The sequence below is a fragment of the Trachypithecus francoisi genome, unplaced genomic scaffold (assembly GCF_009764315.1).
Source record: "Trachypithecus francoisi isolate TF-2019V2 unplaced genomic scaffold, Tfra_2.0 Lachesis_group15, whole genome shotgun sequence".
NCBI lineage: Eukaryota > Metazoa > Chordata > Mammalia > Primates > Cercopithecidae > Trachypithecus > Trachypithecus francoisi.
The window spans coordinates 70,362,965-70,378,012 of record NW_022681460.1 but is presented as its reverse complement, the minus strand read 5'-3'; the positions used below and the strand labels follow the sequence as shown (position 1 = coordinate 70,378,012).

The following is a 15,048-nucleotide window of genomic DNA, read 5'->3' as shown; positions in this document are numbered from 1 at the left end:
AAGAATGACAACAGAGATTGGAGAGAAGGACACGGTACAAATCATAAAGACCCTCATATGTCTGATATGGTTTGGCTGTGTCCCCACTCAAATCTTATCTTGAATTGTAGTTCCCATAATCCCCACGTGTCATGGGAGAAACCCAGTGGGAGGTAATTTAATCATGGCAGCAGTCATCCTCATGTTGTTCTCATGATGGTGAGTGAGTTCTCCTGAGATCTGATGGTTTGATATGAGGCTTTTCCCCCTTTTGCTCAGCACCTCTCCTTCCTGCTGCTATGTGAGGAAGGACGTGTTTGCTTCTCCTTCTGCAGTGATCATAAGTTTCCTTAGGCCTCCCAGGTCTTGCTAAACTGTGAGTCAATTAAACCTCTTTCCTTTATAAATTACCCAGTCTCAAGTATATTTTTATTAGCAGCATGAGAACAGATGAATACAATGTCACATTAAGTATTTTTTATTTTTTTCTGAGAACAACGAAGAGCCACTGAGGAATATTGAGCAAAAAAGAGACAGTAGTATATTTGAACTAGAAAGGTCTCTCAGGCAGCAATGTCAAGAATGATCTTGAAAAGGGTAAGGATTACAAGAGGAAGGTAAGCCAGGATGCTTTAACAATCCAGGTCAGAGCGGACAGAAGGGGAGTAGTTAGGAAGCACTATCCAAATAATTTGTTGAATGGTTAGGAGGGTGGTAAATGGAGGAGAGATGGCAAAGATGGCATTCAAGTTTATAATGAGAAATTAGGGGAAGGTGTTGCCAGTGTCTGCTCAACAGAGAAAGTATGAGAGGGCTGGCAAAATAAAGACAATTTCAGCTTGGGGAATACTGAGTTTGGGAGATATTCTGAAAGATGTTTTGAAAAAAGCTGATATATAAGCCTTGTACTCAGAAAAAAGCAGTGGAATGGGGATTGAGATTTGGATGTTATTACTATAGACAATTATTGAGAAAATTCTGGTTTAAACTGGCAAACACACTACTCCTCCTGACATCTGAATGGAAATTACAATATAAAATCTGAAGACAGAAATTCACCTGCAACAATGAAGAGGCAGTTAAGAAGGATTACTAGCAGATAAGATAGCTCAGCACGATAGAATGATTTTGGAAGTGAGCTGATGGATGAACTAGAAAGCAAAGGAAGACGTGACTCAGAATACCTTATGAGGGGATGCAGTACTGCAGAAGAGCTGGGCACTCATAAGCTCACTGGAACCTTGAGAGTAACTGGGTTTAAATTCTCATTAGTAATGGAATCTAGGACAGATAAGAAAGCTAGAAATGGTGTGGAGTGGTAATCATATGTCTGTCTGGCAATGAAGATTATGTCCCCATCAACATTCTTTTTGGCCTTCCTCACAATTAAAAAAAATTTAAGAACACAAGAAGAAAAAGAGGAAGTATATTTAAAACAACTCATAATTATAGTTGTAATCACGTCAACATGAAGAAAGTAAAAATATCAGTGGACATAAGTCAGTGTTAAAGTTCTTTGTTGTAAGGAGGAAGCCATAATTATCAAAAATAAAAGCAAGAAGAGACACATAGAAAAGGCAAAAACATTTTTGAAATAAAAAAATGAACAAATGAGCAAGTGAGTAAACAGGTCCAAATATTATCAGAAATCACAATATATATTCATGGCTTAAGCCCCTGAAACATGTGAGGTGCTTAGCAGTAATTGGCATCATTTAAACATCAGTCTATAAAGAATGAGGGATACTCATCTTGTTTATCCACTATGGGTGTAAAATCTCTGAAATTGTTTAGACCAGTGGTCCCCAACCTTTTTGGAACCAGGGACCATTTTGTGAAAGACAATTTTTCCATGGACAGGGAGGGGAGGGGAGTATGGTTTTGGGATGACACTGTTTCACCTCAGATCATTAGATAGATTCTCATAAGGAGTTTGCAGCTAGATCCCTTGCATGTGCAGTTCACATAGGGTTCACACTTCGCTGACAATCTGATGCCGCTGCTGATCTGACAGGAGGCAGAGCTCAGGCAGTAAAGCTCACTGATCTGCCACTCACTTCCTGCTGTGTGGCCCGGTTCCTAACAGGCCATGGACCGCTACTGTGGGCTGTTAGGAAACTGAGCCACAGGGGTTGGAGACCACTGGCTTAGACCTTATTTCCATCTTTAGATTCATCATTTAATATTAAGAAGGCAACAATAAGGATTTCTATCAAATAAAAATATATAATTCCACTTTTAACTGTTTATATACAGCAAACAGTAAATTCTATTCAGTGAATTCTGAGTTTTCTCTCACTAGGAATTGATAAAGTCTTGATAAGTATGGTAACGACAATTACCTGTTCTGTTCAAGGTCCAGCTCTCCATTCTTTCATTGTCTAGTTTCTGCTAATTTTCTCCTTTATAATCCATGCCATTCTGGTGCCATACTAGTTCATTTAATAGTAATTGCATATTGTTCAGTTTTTAAATAATAGCATTTTTTTCAGCCTTATTGAGGTACAACTCAAACAAAAATTGTATTATTTAGGGTGTACAATCATACATACATTGTGAAAAGATTACCACAATCAAGCTAATTAACATATCCATTACCTCACATAACTCACTTTTTTTATGGCGAGGACACTTGTGATTTACTGTGTTCTTAATAAATTTCAAGTATATAATACATTATTATTAATTGCCATCATGTTGTAATTAATTAGGTCGCCAGGACTTATTCTTAAAGGTTTGTACCATTTGACCAACATCTCCTCTTTCCTCCAACTTATCAGCCCCTGGTAACCACCATTTTATTCACTGTCACATGAATATGGCTTTTTTTTTTTTTTTTTTTTAAGATTCCACATATAAATGAGATTATGAAGTATTTGTCTTTCTGTGCCTGGCTTATTTTACTTAGCATAATGTCCTCAAGTTTTAACTCTGTTGATGCAAATGATGAGATTTCCTTCTGTTTAAGGCTGAATGATATTCCACTGTTTATATATCCACCACATCTTCTTTATTTATTCATCTGTCACTGGACACTGAGTTTCCATACTTGGCTATTGAAAATAATGTTGCAATGAACATGGAAGTGCAGACATTTCTTCAAGATACTGATTGTATTTACTTTGGATATATACCCAGAAGTGAGACTCTGAATTAAAAGGAAGTTTTAGGTTTAATTTTTTTTACAAAACTCCATATTGTTTCCCATTATGGCTGTAATGATTTACATTCTCACCAAGAGTGTGCAAGGATTCCCTTTTCTCCACACACCCTTGCCAACATTTACTATGTCTTGCCTTTTTTTTTTTTTTTTTCACAATAGCCATCCTAACAGGTGTGAGGTTGATACCTCATTGTGGTTTTAATTAGCATTTCCCTGGTGATTAATGATGCTGAGCACCTTTTCATATACCTCTTAGCCATTTGTATGTCTTCTTTGGAGAAACATCTTTTCAGGTCCTGTGTTCATTTTTAGATTGAGTTATTTGTTCTTTTGCTCGTGAGGTGTTTGGGTTCCTTATACATTTGGATATTAATTCCTTATCAGACATATTATGGTTTGCAAATATTCCATTGTGTAGGTTATCTTTTCATTTTTTTCTTGTTTCTGTTACTTTGCAGAAATCTTTTATTTCGATGCACTTCCACTTGCTTATTTTTGCTTTTGTTGCCTGTGCTTTTAGTGTCAAATCTAAAAAAAAAATCATAGCTGAGACCAATGTCAATAAGTTTTTCCACTATGTTTAGTTCTAGGAGTTCTACTGTTTCAGGTCTCATGCTTAAGTCTTAACCTATTTTGGATTGATTTTTGAGGACAGCAATCATTTTCATTTTTGTATTATTAAAATAATATTGGTATAATGCCTGATATAATAACAGTACAGGAATTCATCCTTTTATTTGAAAGACTCCAATTTTCTGTCTGTCTCTGACTACTCTTTCAATAGTTCTCTTTTGTAAGCTAAACCTGTAAATGGGAAACTCAACCTGATCTGGTCCCTTTTTTCACATTTCCAGTCCCCTCCAATCTGCCTGGTTTCTTTCGCTCCCTTAGTCCTTCAGGTAGTTGTTTTCTGTAGTGTTGTCCGTTGATTTTGCTTCCCGCAAATTCAAACGCTGAAGTCATAACCTCCATTACTTCAGAATGTGACCTTATTCAGAAATCAGGTGATCACAGATGTAATTAGTTGAGACCACATTAGAGTCAGGTGGGCCAAATTCAATGTCGCGGCCATCCTTGTAGAAATGGGAAATTTAGACACAGACTCCCATATAGGGTGAACACCATGTTAAGATGAAGGCAGAGAATAAGGTGATGCTTCTACAAACCAAGAAACGTCAAAAGTTGCTGGCAAACCACCAGAAGCTAGAACAGCGGCATGGAGCAGATTCTCCCTCGCAGCCCTCAGGAGGAACCGGTGCTGCTCACCCTTTCATCTCCAACTTCTATACTCCAGAACAATGCCAGGAACAAATTTCTGGAACAAATTTCTGTTGCTTAATCCTCCTAGTCTGTGATACATTATTATGGCTGCCCTAGCAAACAGATGTAATGTGAACAGAGATTATAATAGGTGGCTCATTAAGAGCTTACTCCACCAAATCAGAAGCAAAACTATCTTCACTTGCCTCAGAATAAGTTCACCTTCTCTCTATCCTTTAGTTTCCTTATCTGTAAAATAGGGATAATATCCCCTAGCATCTTTGGAATAAGGTAGGCTGATATATGTGAAGCACTTAGACAATACCTATATCATTGTATGCTCTCGATGGTTATTAGCTATTCTAGTCCTTCACTCATTTAAACTATGTCAAGCTCTGTTATAGGCATCGCCAAACAAAACAGATAAAAATTTCTGCCTTTATAATGCAGTGAAGCTTACATTGCAGTGACAGCATACAGAAAAAAATAAGTAATTTATGTAAATACGTAATATGTAGGCCATTAATAAGTTCTATGAAGAAAAACAAAGCAGAGACTGTGGATTGGGAAGGCTGAGATTGGATCAGGCCATTTTTTATAGGGAGGCATCATTGAAGGAGGGAGAAGGGTGAGCCATGTGCATACCTGGAGTAGCAGCATTCCAGGTAAAGAGAATAGCAGGAGCATGTGCCCTGAGGCCAGAGCCTTCCTGGAGTAGTCAAAGAACAGCAAGAGGGCCAGTATGGCTAGAGCAGAGTGAGAGAGGTGGAAGGCAGTAAGTAGGAGATGTGGTCAAGAGGTAACTGGTGACCAGATCGTATAGGACCTCAAAAGGCTTTGACTTTTACCCTGAGTCACGTAAGAAGTCGTTGGAGCTTTCAAACACAGGAGTGATATGACATGAGTTACATTTTTATCGAAGTACCCGGACCACTGGGTGAGTATGTGAGAGTAGGTTTGATAGAGGAAGGGGCTGGGAGGGAAGGCCAGAAACAGGGAGACCAGGTAGAGACCATTTCTGAAATTTAGTCTTGGGATCACATTGGCTCTGATCAAGGTTGTTCAGTAAAGGAGGAAAAACACAGATGCTACAGATGCTTTAACAGAATTTCTGGATGATTTGAATGTGACATTTGAAATAAAGAGAGGAGTCATGGATGACGCTGAGGTTTGGATCCTGAGCAGCTGCAAGTGTATTTCCATTAATGGCATCAGGCAAGACTTTCAGAACAACGATTCAGAGAAGGAAAGAACAGAGTTGTTGTTACAGTTGTTCTTCCTCTTATTATTGTCATTATTGCTATAATTAAGGTAGCATCATCAATCCTTTCCCCTCTATTCTTAGTCTCATCTTCTGTCAGTTTTCTTCTTTTTCTAGCAGGTACTCAGCGACGGCACACCTATGCCATGATTTGCTCAGCAAGTTACATCTAGCTGCTCCCTTTTCCTACTGTGATCTAGCCCCACAGACAAATAAGCGGACACTTAACACATCTCCTTCCTGGGCACATAACCTTGAATCTCCCTCTCTGCTTCTATAGTCACGCCTTCTTGCTCTCACCCCCACAGAAAACACTTGCCTTTTCTTCTTTTGGAAAAGACACTGGTCTTTACTTTTTCTCATTTTAACCATTTTTCTTCCTCTTACTCCAATTTTTATTAATCCTTGCACCACTTCTTACCCACTAACAATATTGTCTGCTCTCATTCTCATTAATTCTCCTACGACGTCTCAATATCACAATAAATCTCTGAACCTTTCTTCCTGACTTATCCTTTATCTTTGGTCCTAGTTACAACTCTTTGCAATAGGAAAAAGTCATTTGATGTCTCTGGGTCTGTTTGCTCCTCTGTAAAATAAAGGCATTACATGAGATTATTTCTAAAGATACTTTCAGCTTTAACTTCTGATCCAACTGATTCTGCGTTTAGCTCTTCAGTGATTTCTCATGTGTGGCAAGTTCCATTTCATTTCCTATTTCCTAACTCACTTTCAGATCTCTCCTTTCATTACTTTCTTATCATTTCCAAAGTCTTAACCATATTTTTCATCATTTCTTACACCAAGTCAAGTGGTTTTTACCACACCTTAATGATGGTCAAAAGAGAGTATTTTGTGTTGTGTTTTAGATTTTTTCCTAATGCTGTCAAGCAGAATGATAGAGGGATAATGTTTCAAGTCTGAAAGAAAACAACCTCATTTGGACATTCCTTCACCATGAATAAATAAGTAATTTATGTAAATACGTAATTTATGTCTTATGATTACCTTTGTGAAATCTGTGATTGAAAAGTTTTGTTAAACACCAGTGACAAGCAGCTACTGGCATAATATCTGCTTTGATTTTCTCACTCACACTCTAAGTTTTCATGTTCACTTCTCTGTGGTCCCTCACCTCTGACTTCCTTTGTCATGTAACAGCCAATTTTGATCGGTTAATTGAAAGAGGAAGGGTGACAAGAAAAAAGAAAGAATTTAGCTCAGTGGATTGCCCCCTTTACAAATAAGGAAACACAATTTGTCCTAGATTTCAGATTAAGCTGATAACATTTAAAAAATCCTGTACAGAAAGGTCTTTTTAAATGTTTTTATTTACCAAAAGTTTTGGGTGATTTTGAAATACATTAGACATCCCATTCATTGAGGAAAAGATTTATTCCAAAACATTCTTTAATAGTCCTAAAATGATTTTGTCTATCAGAGCAGAAGGAACAAAGGGAAAAATCCACCTGAGAAAAGATCTTTGTATCATGGACATTATGAAGCTAGATTAGACATTAAAGAAATTCACACACACACATAGTTTAAAATTTCATTTTTAAGATTAAATTTTCACGACACACTATGACTGTAAATGAGTTACTTGAATACAAATTATTACCTCTAGTTATTTTTAGCAAGGGAGCTGGACTTCACTTTACTTAATGCTAGCTTATAAATTTAACTTCATAAAATTATATGGGAAATGCGTCCTGGCCAGCTGCCTCTGCCCAAAGCAAATGTCATCTCCCCTAAGTGCCACAGTTATATCTCCCTGTCCTCTGAGCTCCACTGAAACTTACTTTGTATCCTTCTTGTCCCCTGCACCTTCTAAACAAGAGTCTCTTGCATCTATCAATATGTGTTTGTGGAAGAAAGGAAGGTGCAGAAAAATAAATGCACATCATAGTTTAATTAGGAAAGTAAGGGCTTTGAATCAAATCTAGCTTTATATCTCACTGCATCTATTTATTCATCGTGGGACAACAGACAGTTGATTTAACCCCTCTGAACCTTAGTTTCCCCATCTTTATCATGGAGATAATGAGACCTTCTTCATTGGATATTGTGAAGATTAAACTAGATATGATTATAAATCACCTTGCACGTAGAAGCTCTCAATTGAAAAAAACACGTCTCTTTTTTTCTATTCTAGCATATCATTCATGGTCCAATCCTGGATTGCAGTTGTTGAATGCAGGTCTGTTTCTAGGCAGCACACTTTTGAAGGCAACGTTGTTCATCTCTGTATTTCCTGTAGAAACTAGGGTGATGAGCTGCATAGTCTGGAGGCACAGGAACTGCATATTATACTAAATTGAGGGCTGAGCCAGGATGGCCGAGGCTGTGAAGCAATTATCCATGGATTTGGTCGTTTGGGCTCTTTCAGTAGTATAGGTCCTCTCATGAACTTCCACTCTGGTCTTAAAACAGCCCATCATGTTTTTAAATTAGCTTGCACAAAATACAACTACTTTCCCAGATTCTTTGGCAACTGATCAGAACACTATTCTGTGTCTCGCTATGGAAACTCCTGCAGGCATATTGACCATACCCTGAGAAAGACAAAACTGAATGCACTACTACGTGGTGCTGGGAAAATAAGTTGTGTTGAAAACAGCACTGAGTCAAATAGACTATTAACTCTAGCTTGCCCTTGACTGGTCATGAGACCTTGGGCTAGCTACCTATGCTCATTAAGCATCAATTTAACTTCTTGATATCACAACTATAAAAAACAAGGGTATTTTTTGCTTTGTTTGGCAGTTTTGAGGGAAACAACAACAACAACAACAACAAATGAGAGATAATTCTACTTTGGTTGTTACACAGGGTTGTTGGGTAGAGAAGGAAGGTGATGTTTTGGAACAGACTTTAACTACTGTGAGGCAGGATAAAAATCAAGTCCTGAAAGCCATCATTTTTTGACCACAGTGAGCTCTTCTTTCGTAACGGTTCAGGCTTCTAACCTTATTTCCTCCTTTGGCAACTGACCAGCTCACGCACACACACTAGTGATGAAATCCACATAGCTCCATATCTTTTCCTCTGCATGGCCAAGAGTTTCAGTGCAACAGGAAAGTGCTGTCATGGATCCATCGTGCAACACATGCAGTGCTGTAAAGCAAAGGCCTCATCTGCCCGCAGGCAGCAGGAACTGCAAGCATTACCCTTCTGTCTGATGTACAGCCTAACTGCTTCATGCCTCTTCTCGAGTGTGAGTCACAGCTTTCTTGTAGAGTATTTCAAAAATACGGCCCCAAAACAAAGCATAATTGAAAGTCATCCCAGATGAAAGTGGTTGGCTTGGGGGAAGTCACACAGTCCTTTCAGTTTAGGTAAAATCCTTGTTTCTAGGTCATTTTACCAACATCACCCCAGGCTCCTTAGGGAAATCAGGAGGGGGAGAAGCAGGCTGACCAGCTACAGACTACACACAGAAGAATGAACCTTCCCAAATTTCTGGAAAAAATCTTCTTGTGCACGGGCCAAAGCCTCTTCATCAATGTAGACAGCTGGCCTCTTGGCCATGAGGAAATACTGCACCTTCCTCAGATTCCAGCCCATCACGTACTGGAGCCAGCCGCAGACAGCCGCGGTGGAGCGGCCCACCCCAGCATTGCAGTGCACATACACGATGTGTCCCTTCTCCAGCAGCGCATGCAGTAGGCACACTGCCTGGGGCAGCATCTGCACTCGACCTGCGGTGGAGAAAGCACAGCACACATATGAATAACTAAACCACCAGATACCGCCACTGAGATCTCCTCCACAGCCTGAAATCACAGGGCTGCACAGGGCCAGGCAGGGATAAGAGACTTTGCTTTCTTCCTGCATTGTGAAGGAAAAGGTGAGACCATTTTACAACCTCATAATATTAAAATGGAAAGAGTATTCCAGAGGGAGAGGCCCTCTCTAATCCTTCCCTGGGTATTACTGCTCCTTTGGGTGACTTCGCCATCCATGCAAATATCCCTCCAAAGAAAAGTGACCTATCACCTGTCATCAGAATGCACTTTCATATCAAAAGTGTTTGCAGAGATTGGTCAGAATTTTAGAGGATTTAAAAAGAAAAAAAAAAAAGTTGTCATAATAGTTAAAGGAATCAATCTGTTCATTCAACATATGCTCATTTTCATTTGTTTGATGGAATGGCTAACATTATTCGATACAGATGGGATAACCAATTGTTCATTTATTCCCTCAAGATACGATGAATACTAAAACTGATTTAATTTCTATGTTTTCAGGAAATTATATAATTATATAATTTGGGGTTTATAGCTATTACCACTTCAAGGTTACCATTTTGATTATTAGATTATTCAAATGTCTTCTCATCACGCCAGGAGAGGACACGCTATGGCCTGCTGAGGCCTGGTAGACTCTGCTCTACTCTCTCATCTCATGGGACAGAGAGGCATACCACAGTCACTTCTTTGAGCTCCTGGATGCCTGAAGTTTCTCCTGCTCACAGGTTCTCAGTACAGAGATATTTTGTAAGTTGGTTTTTTTTTTTTTTTTTTCAGAGGGTGGTCAATGTAAATTATTTCAAAGGGAAAGGAAGAGGGAAATGAGAGTGTCCTGGGTTACAGCTCCATGCTCGTGACTTGGCACTCTCTATCTACAGGAACACAGTGGCCCCAAAGGATACTCCGATGGTCACATACAAGAGCTCTGTGTGGCCTTCACATTGCCATCCTTATTGGATGATCAAAGAGATGGGAACAACCGTCCCTCAAAAGATTTCACCTGGGGATCTGCCGTGAGGCCTAGAATTCTTCCATGACAGCAACTCCCCTAAGTTTATATTTCCCTTTTTAGATGTCCTTTGGTGAAATACAAGTGACCCTGAAGGAGCCAACACAACACACTGAGACGAGGCATCAGCACCTGAGAAGGACAGAGTTTACCAAGGACCACAATGTGGCTTGAAGGCCTTTCACTGGCCATTCCATCCAGCCAGGCATCTACCTCAGCTTCAGGCTCATCAAGCTCTGAGAAGGGGCAGAGTTCACATGGAAGCCAGGATAATATTCTTATCTTGTTGCTGGAGCTCTGTTAACCCTCTAGTGAAGAGATCTAACACTGCACGCTCCACACAGCAGTTTAGAATGTACCTGGAATGCCTTCAGGCAGGAAGGACACGGGTTCGGTTTCTTGAGCTCCATCCCTCTCTCGCCTGTTGCCATACATTGTTGTTCCCTGCCTGGTCCCCAAAGACATTTGTATTAGAGAGTTACCAACTTCTATGTATATCTGGTTCCTCACAGTCCAAACTGAACCATGAACTTTAACTCATCTAAACCTCCACACCTGATTCCAGGACACTCTGAGATGACAGTGAGGTGGGCCTGCCACTCAGTTACTCATGGTGCCCTCCTAGAGGTATTAAAATATCACTGGAGATGCAACAGGATGGTGAGAGCATCGTGTGTGACAGTGAGATGTCTCAGCATGTCTCAGGGAGAGCACTGCATGGCAGATTCACCATTTGCGCTGGGGGATCAGAGGAGCAAAACCTCTGATGTATGATGGGTCAGCTCTGCTGAGAAGGGAGAGGCCTGCTCCACTGTGGGGCTTCTATTCTGCTGAGGATATGAGAGGTTCACTCCCAGGAAAGCTGGGTGGGAGGAGAACTCTGCTGCTCAAGCTGGAAGCATGGGTTCTTCCTGCTCCTGCCACAGTTAGCATCACATGACAAGCTCCCTGCTGTGGTTGTCTCTCTAGATACTACGTGGCTTGGCAGAAACAAAGAAGAATCATTTAACATAGGTCCAGGCTTTCCTCAGATGCCCAGTATGTGAATAGCCCACAGTGGTCATCAGCAGAAGGAGCTGCTGGACTCAAGAGTCCCAGTCCCTTGCACTCAGCGCATACAGCATCAGTGTAACTGGCTTGCAAACAAGATCTTCCCTGGTGCCAGTCAAAATCCCTTCACCAGACCTGTTCTCTGGCCAGAGGTTTTCCTAGGGTGGGTCTGCACCAAATAGTGCAAATGATGCAATACATTCCCCTTTTCATTTTATCTGTAAAAGATTCTTCAAGAGGTATGTACACAGTTTAGATGTTAAAAAGTGACATGTGTTAGTTTGAGGTTCTGTGCTCTCAGGCACATACTCCTGAAAGGTACATGTCAGCAAACATGCAGAATCTCCCAAGGCTCCCAGCTTCACACAGATTTCAGGATTGGGCACAGCCATCAGTGATCTTCTCCCAGAATCACTCAATCATTGCACTGAAGGATGAACAAATATTTAATAAACATAGAGAATAAATAAATAAATAAGAAGGGTATCAGAGGCCGAGCATGGTGGCTCATGCCTGTAATTCCAGCACTTTGGGAGGCCAAGGTGGGCAGATTGCCTGAGGTCAGGAGTTCAAGAGCAGTCTGGCCAACATGGTGAAACTCTGTTTCTACTAAAATTAAAAAAAAAAAAAAATAGCCAGGAGTGGTGGTATATGCCTGTAATCCAGCTACTCGGCAGGCTGAGGCAGGGGAATTGCTTGAACCAGGGAGGGGGAGGTTGCAGTGAGCTAAGATCGTGCCACTGCACACCAGCCTGGGGGAGAGAGTGAGACTCCATCTAAAAAAGAAGGGTACCAGAGAAGTAGGCGGTCCAGGGTGCCCACTCATCTCAGCCTGGCCACAGCTGGAGGCCTGGTTTATTTTGATCTCTTGTGACTGCAAATCACCCTCTTTAGTTGATGGAAGATAACATTTATTGAGCCCTTTCTACCTTCCCAGCACTGTCATTAACGCGCTAGCTCATTTACAACCACCTCTTAACAACTATGGGGTCAGCACTATTGTGATCTTCAATTTATATATTAATAAATTGAGTACAGACATTTGCCCAAGGTTATTCCCTAAGTGGCCACTTAAACTCAGCCAGTGTGACTCTGAAGCCGCAGGTCTTAACCACTGTACTGTGGTCCTTCCCTAATCCACCTGGTTAATGGTACTTGTTGGCCCCCATCTTGTCAATCTGGATTCTCAGTCAGTCCCTCTGCACTCACTTACCAGCCCATGCTGGTGGTCTTACCTTGGGTGAGAATAATGTCCTCCCTGGAGGACACCTCTGCCCCACCCTAGAGGAGCCCTCTCAAGAGAACCATCTCTCACTGCTTGAAACCCATTCTAGGAAGTCTAACCTAATATGTGACCCACCAAGGAATAGAAAGAGGGTTCCCAGGAGGGTCATCTTGATGTGCCCAGCTCAGCAGAGCCAGTGTCAACCAGAGCAGCTATAGATAGGTTCCACGTAGAATTTAATTTGATGTTGCCATTCTTAAAAACAATAAAACCTCAAGATAGAAATCCAGTTCTTTTAATGTAAAATATTCCAAACTTTAAACGTTGATAACTAAGTTGAAAACTGTAAACCCTTTGCAGATCAAACAAGACATTCTACCCTCTGTGTTTCTGACTCTGTAATTTAATACAGGCCCTAGTTCTCAATAGATGCTCCATACACACTCATTAAGTCCATGAATAAACACAAGATTAGAAAAACAGCAATAAAAACCTATTTGATCTGAGACACTACTAAGCACTTCTAACCTAACTTGTGGTTCACATCTGCTCCAGGCTAATCTGACTCTGGACTGATTAAAAGCTTTCTGAAAGCACTACTGAGACAGCCAAGGTTGTGAGGGAGGGAGAGGTAGAGCATTTGAGCAGGTAAGTCAAGTAGCCTAAGGCATTAGAGCCTGAGATAAAAGAGAGGGTCAAAAGGCCCTAAAGATAAGCTTTATCTAAGGTTGATCCTGAAAGAAATCCACAGCTTTCAGCCTTTCTCTCTCTCTCTCTCTCTCTCTCTCTCTCTCTCTCTCTCTCACACACACACACACACACACACACACACACACACACACTTTCCTTTCTTACTCCAGGAGCAGATACATGATGAATATATTATTTGGGGGGCATATCTTTTTTCCATCTTTGAAGTGTAATATAGATAGGATCCACGTTATCTATAACATCCTTTGGTAGAAACTTAAAGACTTGGAATTTTCAAAGCCCTTTCTTATCAATTATCTTATTCTACTGTTATAGCCCTGTAAGGTGGAAAATACTATCTTCATTTTCTTAATGCATGAACTAGCCTGCTGATATCCTCCCAGCTACCCAGTGGTGACAAGGCTTACACCCAGGTGTCTTGGCTGCAAGGTTAGCATTTCTGTGCAATGGGAGAGCTGAATTCAGTGTGTTGAGCAAGGGAAAAGAAGTCAGACTTTGACAACAGAGGGGTAGCTGAGGACTTCATGAAGCCTATGAACTCATTTGGGAGGCAAAGGTAGACATTTGTTATAAATAGCACTGCAGTGACAAAGGTCAAAACACAACCTGAATACTTTCTATGCAAAGAAAATTTTAATGAGATCTGTTTCATTTTGTTTTGTTCAGGTGAGTGTTAGATTTGGCAGATTTTCATTCCCTAGGTGAAAGACACAAACCAAAATGTTTATAAAAGATTAAAAAACGAGAGAAATCTACACCACCCTTCCATATACGACAAAGTGCACAAGAGTAAGGATTGATCACACGATTGATTGTAACAGGTCTGTGACAACCAGCAGTGACAGTCAAGCCTAACAAACTGTCTTCTTTCTCAGACTTCAACTGACAGCATTATGCTGCAACTCAAAACACTTCCAAGTGGGTTTTTCTCTAGGGTTCTAAAAATATTCAGTTGATAAATCTATGTGTTCATTGGGCTAATACTGTGAGCCACAGAGATCAGTCTATTGATAAAAAGTTCCCCTCCCACTCAAAAGTGGTTGTTAACCCTTGAATTACCCCCCTAGGTTAAGCCAAGCCAAAGAAATCCATTAGTCGGTCTTACAGCTGGGCCTTTATCTAAAGTGGAAGCTTGCATTTTGCAGCTCAAATGCCACAGCACTGTCTGAGACTGAAAGAAGCTCTGCTTCTGTGACCTGTTGACCCGCTGACCGCAAAAAAGGTGTGAATATAATGACAATGGGTCCTTGGGGATCTAGTTTTCCCTCAGGCTTCCACAGAGTCCCAAACTATCAAGCAAATTACCGATTTGTCAGCAGAGCCTTCAAGTAATCAGTGTGTAGGTTGGGATGGGATGGCAGGGGATACGTGGCACACTTGGCAGCCCAACTTCTCCCAGCCTCATCTCACATCATTCTCCAATGGGATAACGATGCTGTCCAATCAGATTCAAAGATGCTAACATCAAAATGCATTCTGGAAGCTACAGTTCTACAAATCCTATCTTCTCTGTTTTGAAACCAGGAAAACCAGCTGGACAAGGTGAATATCACCTAGATTCAACCAATGTGCATCTTTGCAAATGAAGTTTTTCTTTTTTTCTTCATTGAAGAAGGGTAGAGCTCTTACAGCTAAATC

General features: G+C 40.6%; 1 protein-coding gene across 2 annotated transcripts in view; it reads right to left on the bottom strand.

The window, feature by feature from the left end:
* Nucleotides 1-3,584: 3,584 nt before the first annotated feature.
* The window catches only part of EPM2A (EPM2A glucan phosphatase, laforin), a 123,803-nt gene continuing 112,339 nt past the window's right edge, over nt 3,585-15,048 (bottom strand). Inside the window, exon 3 of one of the 2 annotated variants that reach the window (XM_033235155.1) lies at nt 3,585-9,364. In XM_033235155.1, the coding sequence (XP_033091046.1) occupies nt 9,166-9,364 (199 nt within the window). In that variant the 3' untranslated portion in view covers nt 3,585-9,165. The remainder of the gene's footprint in view (nt 9,365-15,048) is intronic. The other variant, XM_033235154.1, reaches the window with a different exon arrangement.